Source organism: Sceloporus undulatus, chromosome 2 (genome assembly GCF_019175285.1).
Source record: "Sceloporus undulatus isolate JIND9_A2432 ecotype Alabama chromosome 2, SceUnd_v1.1, whole genome shotgun sequence".
NCBI classification, from domain to species: Eukaryota; Metazoa; Chordata; class Lepidosauria; order Squamata; family Phrynosomatidae; genus Sceloporus; species Sceloporus undulatus.
In genome coordinates, this window is record NC_056523.1 from 79,476,498 (window position 1) to 79,493,384 (window position 16,887).

Below are 16,887 nucleotides of genomic sequence, written 5' to 3' on the forward strand. Positions count from 1 at the left end.
TTTGCTGGGAGACGTTGAAGAACACATTCAATTGTTTGCGTCATTCTAGGGCCCTCTGTACTCAGTATACACATCTTTTCCAAATTAAGAATAGCTTTCTCCCAAAATCACAATTTCAGCCCTTCCCACTTTGTATTGTTTAAGGTACTGTGCTACAGAGCCCTTTCATCTCTTCTTACCTGCCTCCAGCATACCTCTCAATACTAGCTCAAGCAGAAGAGTGCTATTGCATTCATGTCTAGCTTGTAGGCTTCCCCATAGGTCTCTGGTTGGCCACTATGGGAACAGAATGCTGAATTTGTTGTGTGTCTTCAAGTCATTTTCAATTTACGGCAACCCTAAGACAACCCTATCACAGGGTTTTCTTGGTAAGATATGTGCAGAAGCCTTTGCCTTCCTCTGAAGGTCACCCAATGGGTTTCCATGGCCAAATGGGGATTTGAGCCCTTGTCTCCAGAGTCATAGTGTTCTTTATTTCAAAATCAATCAGCCTAGGAGCTAGACTTTGCACTTGTCCATACTGATTTAATCTCTACATTTTCCTCTGGCAGCATTACCATGTGAAGTTGCAGTAAGGGATCTTCCTATATGCCCTTATATTATAGGCTTTAATCTTGCTTCATAACCACATGAAACAGATACCCTTTTTTGGAAAACACAGCTCACAGAACTCAATGGAACTGAGTGCAGCCTGTTTCTAACTTTTTAATGTCAAATGTTTGATTTGGCTACCATTGTCTGACACATGCCTTGAAGGACAATTGTGGTGAATAAGGAGAAACCCAGTTAAGAGTCATTTGAGTCCTGGGCCTGTGGCTGGGGTGGGGTGGAAGCATATATAGCTTTCAGTTCCTCTCGCTAGGGCTCCTGGCCCCAGTGACACCATAGCCATTTTGCCTTGCAGGCCAGTTGATGAGCTAGGCTGCATGAAGGTGTGAAGGGAAGGATACTGGCTTCCAAGACCCCTGAGGTACAGAGAGATAAGTGTGATGGAGAAACAACTCTTTCATCAACTTCCACCACCCTCATCAATTTCTGAATCTTGGAGGCAGGGAGGAGAGATTTAAACTGTATACTCAGAGGTATGTAAATGTTTCTTGTAGCACATGTGCAGCTCCTTATTCTTCAGCCAAGTAAACCAAGTAAAGGGTAAAAGTGTGTGTGTGTGTTTAGGTAATATCATTAAATAGAGCATTGCAAGAGTGAGACAGTGGAGAGCGATCATGGTGTAGTGGTCTGAGTGTTGGATTAGGCCTCTAGAAGATGAGAAGTAGAATACCTGCTGGGCCACGGCAACCACAAATTATACAGTCAAGTTTCTCGCATTTGGGGAAATCGCAGAAGTCAGCACACCTGGAGTGCAATGGATGAGCCTCACTCTGGGAAAAACACCTTCATGATTATGGTATCTCCCCTGCCAGGTAAGGCCATGGTGATCTTGGGCATGTTACAGTCTTTCAGTCTTAGGAGAAGATGATGGCAAGCTTCCTCTGAATAAATCTTACCAAGAAAACCCTAGGATAAGGTCTCCATAAGTCTCAGTTAAGCTGAAGGCACATAACAATAAAAGGGGGCATCCCATATACTGTATATCTGTGAAACTATATGAAAGTAGCTCAGTTTGTTCAGGTACTAGTCGTGCTGCATCTGCAGGATCAGAAAAGAACTAGGAGTGGCAAGAATGCATGGCATTTTCTACCATTTGGAATACATGCTGGCAAAAGGAACAAAACAAACATACCTGTCTTCACAGGACCCCTGAAGAAGAAAAGATGGTGTTTCTTTGAACTTTGCAAGGATTACCTCTTTCTCTGTGGAAGTCACCCACACAGAGGAGGGAAAGAGGCACCTTTCCTTCTCATTTTTACCACCATTCAGAATCTGCCACATGACATTTTACCAGCGATAAACAACAAACGTTTCTAACATCTCCTTACACCTCATTATTTCAAAGCAAGTTTTAACAAGACAACCACAAGTTATTCAAGTTTCTGTGCCAAAGCCAGAATTTTAACAACAAAGACCTTTGGAGCAACTCCATTCCTCTTGGCACTACCTGCCATGAAACTTACAAAGTCAAGCGTTCAGTTTCTCATTTTACACTTGTTTCTGGCTTGCAGTTTAGACTTGAATTTGTTAGAGCTGTCCAGTGTTTGCAGTACTATATTAAGTGCTCCCTAAAGAAATAAGGGATATTGGTGACAACTTCAAGTTTAGCCAGCTTCAGTCACTGGTGAACCATAACAGGATTTGGCCAAAACAAATACAGATGGAATTCTTTCCTCCTCCCAACTTCTTACACAATATTAATCTTGGCCCTCCAGAAGCGAGGATGTTTTAAGAACTGTTCCTTGGCATTCTGAAAGCAGTAATATGAAAAAGACATTGCTGTTTCTGGCAACATACTCTTCTACCATTGATTTAAGCTGTGCTTCTCAAGCTAGTTACTAAGAAGCAATCTTACTGAAACCTAGAGGAAATGCCAAAGTGAATGTCCTTGTTGCCCCAATTCCCAGTTTAGTAGAAGGAGAATCTAGGGTGCTGTAAGAGCTGTCACAATATGGAAATCCCACTATTTAAACTGGCTCATAGCACACGGTTAGACTAACACTTAAGAAATTATTTTGGTTGAGAGACAACACAAGTTTGAATGTTTTGGTGAACATTTATTAATAATTTAATCCCACTAGAGGTGCACGATTTCCCTAAGATTATGGTCTAAAGCAGCCTTTCTTAATCTTTTTACCCTGGAGATGGTTTTCTGGTCTCACGGAACCCCTCTATAAAAATGTATATCTACAGCTTAAAAAAAGTTTGTTTTTTCAATCACAGTTCTCTCACAGAATCTCTGGAGACCTCTCATAGAACCCTAGTTTTCCAGGTAACCCTGGCTGAGAACCCCTGTCTTATTTTTCACCTTTGTTCAATACCAAAAGATAGGATTGTCTTTGACTTTTCTTTAAGGCTTACAAAACCTTAGCAGAAATTATTGCTGAGATAAAGTATGGTTTCCAATGCACTTCCCAGGGGGCACATTGGGAAATTTAACAGTCACCCTTTCCCAATGACAGCGTGCAGAGCTGGCTGGTGTTCAGCTCACTGAAACCTACCTGTTAAAAGTTTAAAGTTCCTGCCAGCATAGAAAAGCACAAAGTGAGAGAACATATGCAGGGAACCCTAATAGAGGTGGAGGAGAAAGCTCTGGGAAAACTGTTTTCTCTTCATGTTTAATTGAGAAGAGTGGGAAAGCCTGAATAGATTTTCATCATAAAGGGGCATCACTACTATTATTAACTACTATTATTATTACTCAGAGATATAGCTGTGTTAGTCTGGAAAATCAGTATGTAAAAGGTAGCACCTTTGAGACAGACTGAAAGAAAGGAGCTGCTAGCATGAGCTTTTGTAGACTTGAGCCTACTTCCTCAGATGCATGGGGTGGAACGGAGAGTCCAGAGACAGATCTATATAAGTTGGTTGTGTGTGAGGATATTTACATTGGAGCCCTGATGGCACAGTGGTTAAAGTGCTGGTACTGCAGCTATAATGTTGTGAGTTTGATCCCACAAGGCCTTAGAGACAGAGGGCTTAGTTCATTATGAAGCAGTATGGTAATGTAAAGTGCTACAGGGGCATCATTAGGGATGTGTGAGGTGTGTGGACTGCACCGGGTGACATCCCAGAAGAGGGGTGACACCTGGTCAGGCCCTTCTCCTAGACCTCCACCACTAAGGTGAAGGAGAAGGCCAAGCACACCTTTTTGGCCATCGCCACTCCTGGAAGCCCCCAGAGTAGGTGACACCAAGGGTGGGGATGCCACTGATCCATACCCACAAGCTTTTAGATTTCAACTGACAGACTCACACACAGCTGACTTATATAGCTCTGTCTCTGGACCCTTCACTCCACCCTACACAGGGTGACCAGCTGTCCTCCTCACTGCAGAGGAGGCACTGCAAAAGGTAGGACCTCCCAGAAAAAATGTAGGACACGACAAAATAAAAGCTTCAGACACTCCTAGGAATGTAAGCCCATGTTCAGAATGGAGGACATTTGGGAGTAACTCCTGAACAGAAGCCTGAAATGGAGGGTGCGTCTGGTCACCCTGACCCCAAATGGATCTGAGGAAGTGAGCTCAAGTCTAGGGACACTCATGCTACCAACTTCTTTCTTTCAGTTAGGTTGCATCCTCATTGCAGACGTCAACTGGTTTGATGCCACCTTACCTGCCACATGCTATGGAATTCTGGGAATGGTTGTAGGTTGTGGCACCAGAGGTGGGTGACACTGAGTGGCACCAAGGGTGGGGATGCCACTGGTCCATACCCACATGCTTTTGCATTTCAATTGAAAGAGTGACACACAGCCCAGTTACATAGCTCTGTCCAGGGACGTAGCTAGGATTTTAGGAAGGAGGGGTCCAGACTAAGTGCCACCATTATAATGGGGCTTGGGTGTGGCAGCACAGCAGCACACACCATTCATTTTTCTAATGGAAGGGGGGGCGGACCCCAAGACCCCCCCCCTTGGCTACGTCCCTGCTCTGTCCCTGGACCCTCCACTCCACTCTATGCAGGGTGACCAGATGCCCTCCTCACTGCAAAGGAGGACAAGGCACCAGAGGTCATAGAATCATAGAGTTGGAAGAGACTGCAAGGGCCATCCAGTCCAACCCCATTCTGCCATGCAGGAACTCTCAATCAAAGCATCCCTGACATATGTCCATCCAGCCTCTGTTTAAAGACCTCCAAGGAAGGAGACTCCACTCACAAAGTTCCTCCTAATGTTGAGGTGGAATGTCTTTTCCTGGAGCTTGCATCCACTGTTCTGGATCCTGTTCTCTGGAACAGCAGAAATCAAGCTTGTTCCCTCCTCAATATGGCATCCCTTCAAGTATTTAAACAGGGCTATCATATCACCTCTTAACCCCAGCTCCCTAAGTTGTTCCTCATAGGGCAAGGTTTCCAGACCCTTCACCATTTTGGTCCCCCTCCTTTGGACACATGGCTCCAGTTTCCAAACATCCTTTTTGAACTGTTGTGCCCAGAGCAACTACCATTCCCAGAATGCCATAGCATGTGGCAGTTAAGAAGGTGTCCAAGCCAGATGCAGCCCCTGCCTGTCTCTTAGCTGCTGCAGCTCCTAGTAGCTGCCTCCCCGAGCGAAGCGCAGAGTGGGAGCGCCGGGCCCTTCCTTCTCCCAGGGCCGAGGGAGGGAGGCCTCTTGGCAGCCGGGCAATGTTGCTTTCCAGCCGGGCGGGCAGCCAGCAGCCACTGGGAGAAGGAGGAAGGAAGCGCCTTTTATGGCGGCGCAAGGAAGGGCCATGTATGGCTGGCGGGAGGAAGGAAGGAAGGAAGGAAGGGCCATGTTTGGGCAAGGCAGGGCCTGCCGCCGGGAGCCCCGCCGCCGCCGCCGCCGCCGCCGCCGAGGACGCTGGGTCCGCCGCTCAGCCTCTGGGCTCCGGTTGCTGCTGCTGCTCCTGCGGGGCAAGGTCGGCGCCGCCTCCTTTCCCCGGACGCGTCCTCCATTCCCGCCGCCTTCTGCCCAGGAGGAGTTCCACCGTGTCCTCCAGTGAGGAGCAGGGAGGGACCGCATTTGGCCCAAGCGAAGTGCTATGCTGCTGGGAAGCCCTCAGCTAGCAGGATGGAGCCAGGGCAGTTAAAGCGCCTTGAGGAGGCGTCCCTAGCCAGCCAGCAGGCTGACATGGAGGGCGTGTCCGGGAAAAGGAGGACGCCCGGGGCTGGCGGTCCTTGGCTGGGGGCCGGCAGGGGCGGGCGGGGCTCCCTTGGCTTTGCCTCTCCCTTCGGGGCTTCCAATTGCAAACAGCTGCCGGGTGCCTGAGCCAGAAGAGAGTCACCCGGAGAGAGAGAGAGGGAGGGGGGATTGGGCAGGAGCCCGCCCTCACAGCCCCCTCACACTCAGCTCCTGGCCTGGGAAACCCTGGGAACCAAAGCAGGGCCAAGGAGGGCTCCGGGTCCCCCTCCTGCTGCCTAGGCTGCAGACAGACAGGATCTTTCTTTCTTTCTTTCTTTCTTTCTTTCTTTCTTTCCTCTCTCCCTCCCTTCCTTGCCTTTCGCCAAAGCTGAGAGGAAAAGCAAGCCTCCTCCTCCTCCTCCTCCTCCGCTTGGCAGCCACCGAGAAGGGGATTCCCGGCTCGCTTTGCCCTCCCTCGGCGGCTCCCTCATCCCCGTAGGGAGGAGGACAGGCTGACCGGACGTCCTCCTTTTCCCGGACGTGCCTCCCCTCCCCCCGCCTTCCGTCCAGGAGGAATCCCCAAGAATTGTGTGTGTGTGTGTGTGGTTGTTTTTAGCTTTCCTCTGGGAACGTCCTCCGTTTCTCTGCCCCTCCCTCCACTGGCGGGGCACCTTTCCAACAAGAGTGGTTTTGGCGGGAGAAGCCGCTCCCAAAGAAGCGTCGACGGTTGTTGTTGTTGTTGTTGTGTGCCTTCAAGTGGTTTCCGACCTATGGCTTCCCTGAGGCGGCCCTGTCACGGGTTTACTCCCCCCGCAACGTTTCATCAGAGGAGGCTTGCTACGGCTTTCCCCTGAGGAGGCTGAGAGAGTGTGACTCCCTCAAGGTCACCCAGTGAGTTTCATGGCAGAGCGGGGATTCGAATCCCGGTCTCCAGAGTCATAGGCCAACGCTGGCTACTGGCGAATCAGGCAGGCTGTTATGCACCCACCAGGGCCCAGGGCAGGAGGTTCTCAACCTTTGGTCTTCCAGGTGTTTTGGACTCCCACTCCCAGAAGCCCCAGCCACTTTGACCAACAGCCAGGAACTCTGGGAGCTGGAGTTCAAAACACCTGGAAGGCCAGAGTTTGGGCATCACTGGCCTGGATTCTGCAGGTGCCCTGAGGAACTGGGGAAATAACCCCCTCCGGCTTCCCAAAGGACATTATCACCCCTTCTGCTTTGTCAGTCCTTCCCAGGGATCTCAAGAGACCTGACTTCTGGGGACTCAACAGTGAGGAAACGGAAGTCTCTCTCCAATGCAGAGACACCCTTAGTCCTCCCCCCTCTTATCTTGTCCTACCGGAGTTCCCTGCAAACGCGGGGGTTTTCTCCAGGACGCCTGGCCCCGGGGGCCGCATCCAACAGGCCCTCGGGACCCCGGCGGCTGCCATCCTCTGCGGGCCACTGAGTCGCCCTGGACGGGATTCAGAGGAAAACACCGCCTCCTCGCACCGTCCCTTTCTTAGACCTCCTGCCAGAGGTCGAACTAGAGGCGTCCAGAGGGTCTAGATCGCGGGAAGTGATAGTGCGACTGTATTCTGCCTTGGTCAGGCCCCACCTGGAAGAATACTGTGTCCACTTCTGGGCACCACAATTCAAAAGAGATGTGGACAAGATGGAGTCCAGCCACCAAAATGATGAAGGGTCTGGAACCCATGTCTTATGAGGAAAAACTTAGGGAGCTGAGGATGTTTAGCCTGGAGAAGAGAAGGTTAAGAAGTGATATGATGATAGCCCTGTTTAAATATTTGAAGGGATGTCATATTGAGGAGGGAGCAAGCTTGTTTTCTGCTGCTCCAGAGAACAGGACCCAGAGCAATGGATGCAAGCGGCAAGAAAAGAGATTCCTCCTCAACATTAGGAGGAACCTCCTGACAGTCAGGGCTGTTCGACAGTGGGACACCCTCCTTCTTTGGAGTGTAGTGTAGTCTCTTTCTTTGGAGGTCTCTAAGCAGAGGCTGGATGGCCATGGATCCCAGGGGGTGCTTTGGTTGTGGTTTCCGGCATGGCAGAATGGGGTTGGACTAGATGGCCCTTGCGGTCTCTTCCAACCCTATGATTCTATTGAATTTCATTTCCCCTATCCTAAACGCTTGGCTGGGTTTGGACCTTTCGCGCAGAGCCACTGAGAGCAAGGAAGGGTCAGCCTCTTTTTTGGAGCTGTCCTGGCCAGTCTTTTGTGCCACAGAGAAGGACCTCAGCCCCCAGCCCAGCAATCTTTGACCGGCGAGGAATGGATCCACCTACTGGCGCTGGCAAACAGAGAGGTGGGCTCATCTCACCAGTCTGGAGGGGGTCTGGCAGTGAGAGGTTGTCAAAGGAGGCAGGCGGGGGACACAGGGCCGGGGAGGAGTGCTTTGAAGGCCAGCTTGGACGATCCGAGCACCCCAAGCAGAATGGAGTCTATGTGGGGGGGGGGGGACAAAAATTAAAACCAGAGCTCTATTACTCCAAGGCTATATCCACACTAGAGAAATAACTCGGTTTGGCAATGCGTTAACTCTTTTCTGGCTCAAGGCTATGGAATTCTGGGAGTTGAGGTATGTTGTGGGGTCCACTCCGCTCTGGGCTCACAACAAACTCCAGCTCCCAGAATTCCATAGTCTTGAGCCAGGATGCTGAAAAGCGGTGCCAAGCAGGATTATTTCTTTAGTGTGGATGCAGCCCACGTGAAGACGTGGAGGGAATGGGAAGATGGTTCTCCCTGCAGTTGCTTTCCCTCAGAGGGATGGGACAGGCCCAAGGGGCAGTGACAGACTCAAGGGGATCTGGCATGAGGGTCCCCGGGTCTCCTGCCACCAGCTGCCCCTTTGGAGGCAGACTTTGGAGGAAAGGACGGGCAGAGAGCAGGCAAGAGTAGCCCACAGTCGTCTTTGGGGAAAGGGGTGGAGTGGGGGACCTCAGGGGGACTTCTCCCAACTCTCTCCGCCTGGGTATGGGGTGGGACCGAGGCCTCTTTTCCCTTCTCCTGGCACTGCCCCCGGAGAGCAGGGGAGTGCCAGGAGAGGGGAAGCAACACCTGTTGAACGATGCCATATCCAGAGGCTGCTAGAAGAAAGGTAGAGGGACAAACAAAGGAGGATGAGGATGAAGAAGGAGGAGGAGGAGGAGGAGGGGAAAGGATTCTTCCTCGTTGCCCAAAAGATGCGGGCAACCCCAACCCTGCTGAGCTCAGGCAGATCGTACAAGCTTCCAGACCAGGTCCCCGGAGTCTCAGAGCCCTTTCTAAATCCTTTTAGATGAGGAGCGGAGGTTGTCCACATCTCTTTTGAATTGTGGTGCCCAGAAGTGGCACCTTCATCTAAGGATTTCGGAGGGAATCTTAGACTTTCCAGCCCTCTCTTGTCTCCTTTCTCTCAGCCCTTAGGGGAGCCAGATGCCTATTCCTTCTCGCTGTTGCGAGGTGTCCTTATAGCGGAGTACTGTGCCATTTCGCAGATGAGTCACTGAGACGCCTTGCGACTGGAAAGGCCTCATTCGGGACCCTCCGGCAGCCCCTTTTGGGGGGGGGGGGTGAGAGGGAGGTGCTCCTATTTCTCCCTAGGTTCAGCGTCCCCCGTCATGGCATCCCCAGGAATAGCTCGACCTGTTGCACTTCTGCCTCTGGCTCTATCCAACGCACTGTGACCACAAAACAAACTCCAGTTCCCAGAATTCCATAGCATTGAGCCAGGGCAGTTAAAGCGGTGTCAAACCTGGTTATTCCTGCAGGGTGGATGGAGCATCTGCGAATTTTCCAAAACCGATCCCTTCCTACTCAGGATTAAGAGTTTTGTGAAGTCGAAGGCTTTCATGGCCGGCATCCTTAGGGTTTTTGTGTGTGTTGTTTGTTTGTGTTTTTGAGAAACGTCAGGAAGAAACTCTTCTAGGACATGGCCACATGGCCCGAAAAACCCACCGAGAACTATGAAGCGTTTTCTTTTCTTTCTTCTTGACTCTTTTCCCTCTTTCCTCCCCGTCGTTCTTGGCTTTGGCTCCTGGCCCCGGGGAAGAGACCATGGACCCCTAAAGCTCCTCCGGGGGCGGCGCAAGGGGCCTCCATTGCCAGGTCCGGGGGCCGGGGGGAGTCAGCTTCAGGCAGCCCAGTCTCACGGAGGGCGCCCGGCTCAAAGGAGAGCGCCCAGCCCCCGAGGAGTTTCGATGATGGAACAGGTGAGGAAGACCAGACCTCCTTTCTCTCGGACTACAGCACCCAGAATCCCCCACCAACCTGGCAGGAGCCCATGCGGGTGGGGCGGGGGAGGGATGTGGAAGTGGTAGTTCCGAAAAGGAGCTTTTTCGAGGAACTTTCACCCAGATCTTCGCTGCAGCTGCTTCAGGCCTGAGCCTCCCCAGCTTTTAGGTCCAGGGAATGATGGGCTGGGACTCTGGGCTCCCCTCCCCTCTGAATTTCCCCCATCTTCCCTGAACCAGACATAGAAGTTAAAAACGAGACTGGCTTCGAAATCAACTGATTACATCTGCCAGTTTGGCACCGCTTTAAATGTGTTTTAGCTCAAGGCTATGGGATTCTGGAGGGTGGACTGGAATTAGTTGTGGGCCCAGAGCGGAGCTCCGCTCTGTGCCCCACAACATACTCCAACTCCCAGAATCCCATAGCCTTGAGCCAGACAAGTTAAAGCGGTGCCAAACCGCGTTATTTCTCCAGTGTGGATGCAACCCATGTCTTTTCTCTACAAAGAGCAAAAATACTTATGGATCAGAGAATGAAGGGGTTTCTCTACACTCCTTTCTTCCTCCCGTTTCACACGTCATAAAACACAGGTCAGAAAGAAGGGAGGGCGGGGGGCTTCCCTCCCTCAGCAGTTCTGGAATTTAAAAAAACCTGCCTCTGGGGCACCTCGCCCAGGAGCTCTGAAGGGCCTCCCTTCATCCCCCGCCGCCGCCGCCGCGGAATTTGGGGGCAAGCCCTTCTTCTCCTGCCTCAGTTCCCCCATCTGTAAAATGGGAGCGATGCGCCCCGTCTTGATCGGAGACGAAGACTCTCTCTCTTTCTTGCTGTGAGTGTGTGTGAGAGAGAGGGAGCATCTGTGTGTATGTGTATGTGTGTGTGAGAGAGAGAGCACCACCGTTCCTCTCGAGGCCTTCAAGGGGGCCACAAAGGCAGGGCCGGCCAGCCAAGCAGCCCGTTGCTGAGTTCTGCCTCAGGACCAGATCCATCAGAGACCCAGGGCAGCAGCAGGCCCCACTCTGCTCCCTCCCCTCGCCCCGGCCTCCTTGGGCCATCCTGGGTGTGTTTGTGTGTGTCCCAGTCCCAACCCTTCCAGAGAGTGGGGAGAGGCAACCTTCTCCCCCGCCCCCAGGGCTACCCACCATAGGATGCCACAGTGGGGAGAGGAAGGTGCCCAGGGGTCAAGGGATGGAGATACCTCCTGCAATCCCCCCAACCTCGGGGGGCTCTGGCCCTTCTGTGCCCATGCCAGCCAGTCCAAACCCACCCTCCCTGCAAGGGGCTTCTCCTTCTCCCTGGGTGCCTCCAGCACTATGGGCATCCTTTTCTCTTCGGTACAGTCTTATCTTACGTGAAGTCGAAGGCTTTCATGGCCGGCATCCATAGTTTTCTGTGGGTTTTTCAGGCTACGTGGCTGTGTTCTAGAAGAATTTATTTCTGTGGCTGGCATCTTCAGAGAATGATGCCAGTCAAAGATCTTCATTCTCTGAAGGTGCCAGCCACAGATGCCAGTCAGGAATAAATTCTTCTAGAACATGGCCACATAGCCCGAAAAACCCACAGAAAGCTGTAGTCGTATACAGCTTATATTTTCCTCAGGAAGGCGGGTAGTACTTTCTCTGCATCCGATCCCTTTCTCCCTCGCAGTCCCTGAATTGCAGGAGGGTGGGTTTCCCTCATCCAAGATGCCAGAAGAAAGACGGGGGAGCTGTTAAAATGAGCAGCTTTTCCTGCAGGGACTGGTGCCCTGGAGGGGTCCTGGCACAAGGAGGGAAAGCGGCCAGGAAGGGAGGCTCCCTTTCCCATCGTCATGGGGGGGGGGGGGGATAATGGGATATGTAGTCCAACCACATGTGGAGAGAGAGGTTCTCCTGGGTCTATGTTTTTAAGAAGGAATCTCGGTTTGGGCAGAAAGGAAGTAAAACGAAGCACTGCCTGAGTCAAGCAGGTCAATCCGCACCAGAAAAATCCCGATTTCTGATCATCCACCCCCCAGGACCTCCCCCACATGTTTTTGGTGCAGGTTTCTCCCCCAACCTGTTGCCCTCCAGAAGTATTGACCAGCAGCCCCTATCATCCCCAGACTGCCAGCCACTCCCCGGGTGGGGATGATGGGAGCTATAGTCTTGAAAGATCTCCATGCTCGAAGCTTGCTCTTGCCAAGCCGGGGCGAGAAGGTGAAAAAGGAGAGATCATGGCTCATCTGGGTGTGGGATCCCATTCAGAAAGGTGCCCCCTGGGGTGCCAGCCCTGCCAACCCTCCAGCGAAGCAGAAACCTGGACTTTACTCGCCTCTCGACATTTTTATTGACTTTTTTACGTCTTCTTCTTCTTTCCAGAGGCTATATATATTGTACACCAACAAATACCCCACTGGCAGTAAAAGCGCATTCAATGTGTTTTTTATATATATATATATAATAAGCCAAACAGTCACTTTTTTGTTTAAACAAACACAAATACAAAGTCAAAAAAAATTAAAACCACAAAAATAATGAACCGCAATGTTCGTAACATACAAAAAAATTGCCGCCTACTCAGTAGGTAACTACAACATTCCAACTGCTGAAGGTATATATATTTATATATATATATAAATTTTTTACACTTCTGTATAAAAAATAGACTTTTCTCCCCTAATTTTCTCTTTTTTGAGAAGTTCGGTGGTTTTGTTTTTGCTTACATTCCATCATCTGGCTCCTTTCTTCTCCTTCTTCTTCTCTCCCCCCCCCCTCCTTTCCTCCCCTCCTTCTGCTTTGCTTTTTCCTGAGCCTCGTTGACCCCCTTTCTGCCCCCTTAAGGCGCGATGCAGAGCATCCACTCACACCAACCCACAACCTCCGCAGGGCTTCACAACAAGGCACCAAAGACTAGGGACTGAGGCTGCATCCACATTGGAGAAATAACCCAGTTTGGTCCGCTTTAACTCTTTCTGGTGGCTCAAGGCTATGGCATCTGGGAGGGAGTTGTTGTGGGGCCCAGAGCGGAGCAGAGCTCCGCTCAGGGCCCTACAACAAACTCCAACTCCCAGAACTCCATAGTCTTGAGCCAGGCAGAGTTAAAGCGGTACCAAACTGGGTTATTTCTCCAATGTGGATGCAGCCTGAGATGGAAAAGAAAAAAAGGGAGAAAAAAACCCCAAACCCACCCCAAAGCCAACCCAACGAAAAAACGTTTGCCACGCGAGAATGAGGCAGGAGAGAGGGCGCGTTGCCTCCTCCGAGGTGAGAGATTTGGAGCGAAGAACATCACACTCGTAGGTTGCCATGCTCAAATACATAAGTGCTGCTTGTTTGTGTTTTGTTTTTCAGACTTGTCCTCCCCCCCCCCCCCCCCCCCCCCCGCCCCAGAAACAAGTTGTCAAACTCAGGACAGCGTCGTCATCACTAAAGGAGAGCAAAAAAGTACAATTTACAAAAAGAGAGAGAGAGGAGAAAGAGTGGAAGAGAAGGAGAGGAAAGTGGTCCTTCACCCTCATCCTCCTCCAAATAATGCAAAGGGAAGAAGAGGCCCAGAGGTCCTTTTGTGGTCGTCCTCGTTGTTTTAACGTCAAGAAGAACCCAAGCGGCGGCACAGCTGCAAGATCGCCCCGTCTGTGCCTCTAGTCCAAAGTCCCTTGCTTTATGGAGGGAAGGGGCAGAAAGGCGGGCAAGGGAGTTGTCGCTGAAAAGGTCCATGCAAGTGGAAAGTCCTTAGGCAGAAGCGGAGTCTCTCTCTGGCTTCGTGGTTCTCAGGCCGTGGAACTCGACAGTTTCGCAGAGGAGGAGGAAAGCTCTCCGCCTCCCTCCCCATAGAGCCCCCAAACTGAAGTCCTTGGGACCAGGTCCCGATGGGGCCAAAACTCCTCTTCCTCCTTCCCGTCAGACCTAGGGGATAGAGTTCAAATCCTGCAGCTTGCCTCTCCCCGCTGGACCCCCCCCCCTTCAGCAGATCTCAATGGTCCGAGGGGAGAAAGTGGAGGCCATGTCGGACAGGGCCGAAGTCACTTGGGAGCCGAAGGGGTTGGAGAGGATCGCGGAGGAGGAGGAAGAGAAGGGGGTGGCCGCCGCCTGGCTCTGGAAGGGAGAAGCGTAACTGGGGGCCACCGAGGGCGAGGGGAAGGAGGGGAAGGGCGACGTCACGGGGGAGGAGTAGGACGTCACGGGGGAGGAAGAGTATGACGCCACAGGGGAAGAGTATGATGTCACAGGGGAGGAAGAGTAGGACGTCACAGGTGATGAGGAGTATGATGTCACGGGGGAGGAAGAGTAGGACGTCACAGGGGAAGAGGAGTAGGGGGCCGGGGAGGGGAAGGCGTTTGGGGCCGGGTAGGGGGTCTGGGCCGGGGCTGCCGTCGGGGAAGCTGCGGCTGCTGCCTTGTCGGCGGCCTTCTTGTCCTTCTGCCGGAGGTGGATCTTGGTGTGCCTTTTCCTCTCGTCGGAGCGGGCGAACTTCCTGCCGCAGACGTCGCAGGCGAAGGGCTTCTCGCCGGTGTGGGTGCGGATGTGGGTGGTGAGGTGGTCGCTCCGGCTGAAGTTGCGCATGCAGATGCGGCACTGGAAGGGCTTCTGCCCGGTGTGGATGCGGATGTGGCGGGTGAGCTCGTCCGAGCGGGAGAAGCGCCGGTCGCAGGACTCCACGGGGCAGGCGTAGGGCCGCTCGTGCGGAGGGGTCTTGCTGGGCCGGTTGGGGTACTTCCTCATGCGGCTGGGCTTCACCAGCTGGGCCGGGTAGGCGCCCCCCGAGGGCAGGCCCTTGCCGCCGGACTCCGACGCCGCCGACGCCGCCGGGGAAGCCCCGAGGCCGCCGCCTGCTCCGCTGCTCTGGCTGGCGAAGGCCTTGATGGTGGAGAGCGGCGTGAGGGAGGGCTGCTGCGGGCTGGGAAAGGGCTTCTGCTCCGCCGCCGCCCCCGCCGCCGAGGGCAGGCCCAGGCCCAGGTCCCCTGCCGCCTGGTGCTGCTGCTGGTGCTGCTGGGTGATGGGCGGAGGGAAGAGGTAGTCCGGGATGATGGGCAGCTGGAAGCTGCCTTTGCCCGTCGGGTAGGCCGGCGGGGGGAACTGCAGTGCCGAGGGCCCCGAGGGGCTGGGAAAGGGCTGCCCCGAAGGATCCGGGAAGAGCTCCCCGCCGCCTCCGCCTCCCGGGTTGGGGAAGGTGGGCGCCGCCGAGTAGATGGGGCTGGCCTCGCTGGCCTGGACGGAGCAGCTGAGGGCCGGGCTGGGAGACGAGGAGGAAGACGACGACGACGAGGAGGGCGAGGAGGAGGAGGAGATGGCCGGGGCCGAGGAGGAGGGCGGCTGGAGGGGCGGGGGGTTGGCCATGCCCACCAGGCCGCTGACCAGGCTGAAGAGGGGCTCCGGCCAGAGCGGGTGAAGGCCGCCCCCTCCTCCTCCGCTGCCCGAGGCCGGCTCCAGGGAGAAGCGCCCCGTGTAGCTGATGGGCGGCAGGCGGGTGCTTTGGCTCGGGAAGCCCGTCTCCGCCAAGGCCTTCTCGCCGCCCAGGGAGATCTCCGGAAAGGGGTCTGCGGAGAAGAGAGAAGGGGAGAGGAGAGGTCAGTCTCCGCCTCGGCTCCCGCGCCCAGCCCAGGCCCCCAGGGATCCCTCCCTCCCTCCCTCCTTCCTCCGGGGTCCCTCCTCCAGCCCCTTGGCCGCCGAGGAGGAGCAAGCACCGCAACATGGGGGCATCCCAGGAAAACGCAGGACCAAATCAAAGCTCTACACATAAATGCAACTCCATGCTCAAAATGGGAGAGGTTTTGGAATTGCTCCTGGGCAGAAGGTTGGCATGGAGGACGGGTCCTGGAAAAGGAGGCAGTGCCTGGTGCCCCTGCCTCCCATCAATCTCTCGCAGCCCGGAGCCACCGACTGCAGCTCCAGCTGCCAGAGAGAAGCCCGGGGGGAGCCCGTGACGCACATCGCAGGGTCCCCTCCGCTGCCCCGGAGTCCCCTGCCGCCGCCGCCGCCATCCCCCCCAGAGACACCGGGGCTGGGATCCCCCTGCCCTGCCCTGCCCTGCCCGGGATGCTCCTGTGCCTACCTGCGGCGAGGTGCTCGAAGGACTGCTCCCCGCCTTCTCCGCTGAAGCCCCCTCCGTTGTCGGGTCCCCCTCCTCCGCCTCCCCCTCCTCCGCTGAGGAAGTGGGTTCCCCCTCCGCCTCCTCCGGCCAGGAGCATGATCTCCTCCAGCTTGGGGTAGTTGGCGTCCATGGCGGGGGGCGAGTGCGGGAAGGAGGAGGACGAGGAGACGGAGGCGGCGGAGAAGGGGTCGGCCATCTGCAGCGAGGGCAGGAGAGGCATCTCGGCCTTGGCTGCGGCCATGGAGGGCTGGGCTGGAGGGCTGCCTGGCTGGGAGGCTGTGGGCTGGGGTTGCCCTGGAGCCCTGCAGAGACGCTGCTCTCTCTCTCTCCCGCTCCCTCCTCCTCCTCTTCCTCCTCCTCCCCCGCCCTCTCGGCCCGGGGCTCCCCGGCTGCTGGCTCCGCTAGAAAGCTCTCGGCTCCCCGCCCGCCCCAGAGCAGCCTCTATATATCGCATCTCATCCGGGGCCGCCCCGCCCCTTTCCTGACGTACATGTCCATATATGGAAGGCAGGAAGCCCTTATATGGTGCCGAGGAGAGGAGGACCTCGCCTGGCGTCAGAGACCAGCGCTGGGGGAAGCCAGTTGGAAGGGAGGGGGAGGAGGAGGGATTGCCGTCCAAGAGCTCGGCCTTGGAGCCCGGCAGGGAGAAGGGCCCCCGGACACCCCCCTCGGCCTCCGTCTCTTGGCACGGGCCTCGGTCGGAGCCGGGGCCTCCCTGCCTGCATGCCTCCCCTTCACTTTCCAGCCCCGGAAGCCCCCGGACGCGGAGACCATATAAGGACATGACCTAATAAGGCTTTGTTCCGGCGAGGGCCTTCCTGCTCCTTATATGGCAATTCCGGCAGGAGAGGGAGGGGGAGCTGGCCAGGGGAGACCAGGGAAGGAGGGAGGAAGCCTGTCCCGCAGCCAGCGCGCGCGCGCACGAGAGAGAG

At 54.5% G+C, this 16,887-nt stretch overlaps 1 protein-coding gene and 1 non-coding gene across 2 annotated transcripts; both read right to left on the minus strand.

Moving 5' to 3' along the window:
• Nucleotides 1–1,261: 1,261 nt before the first annotated feature.
• LOC121924486 lies at nucleotides 1,262–1,429 on the minus strand. The gene has a single exon (XR_006102623.1). It is a non-coding gene; the product is annotated as a U1 spliceosomal RNA (small nuclear RNA).
• An 11,499-nt stretch (nucleotides 1,430–12,928) lies between these two features.
• EGR1 (early growth response 1) lies at nucleotides 12,929–16,366 on the minus strand. Its single transcript, XM_042454534.1, has 2 exons — nucleotides 15,917–16,366; nucleotides 12,929–15,401 (listed from the first exon to the last, which is right to left on the minus strand). The coding sequence occupies exons 1-2, from the start codon at nucleotides 16,194–16,196 to the stop codon at nucleotides 13,828–13,830; spliced, it is 1,854 nt and encodes a 617-aa protein (XP_042310468.1). The 5' UTR covers nucleotides 16,197–16,366; the 3' UTR covers nucleotides 12,929–13,827.
• Between the last annotated feature and the right edge of the window lie 521 nt (nucleotides 16,367–16,887).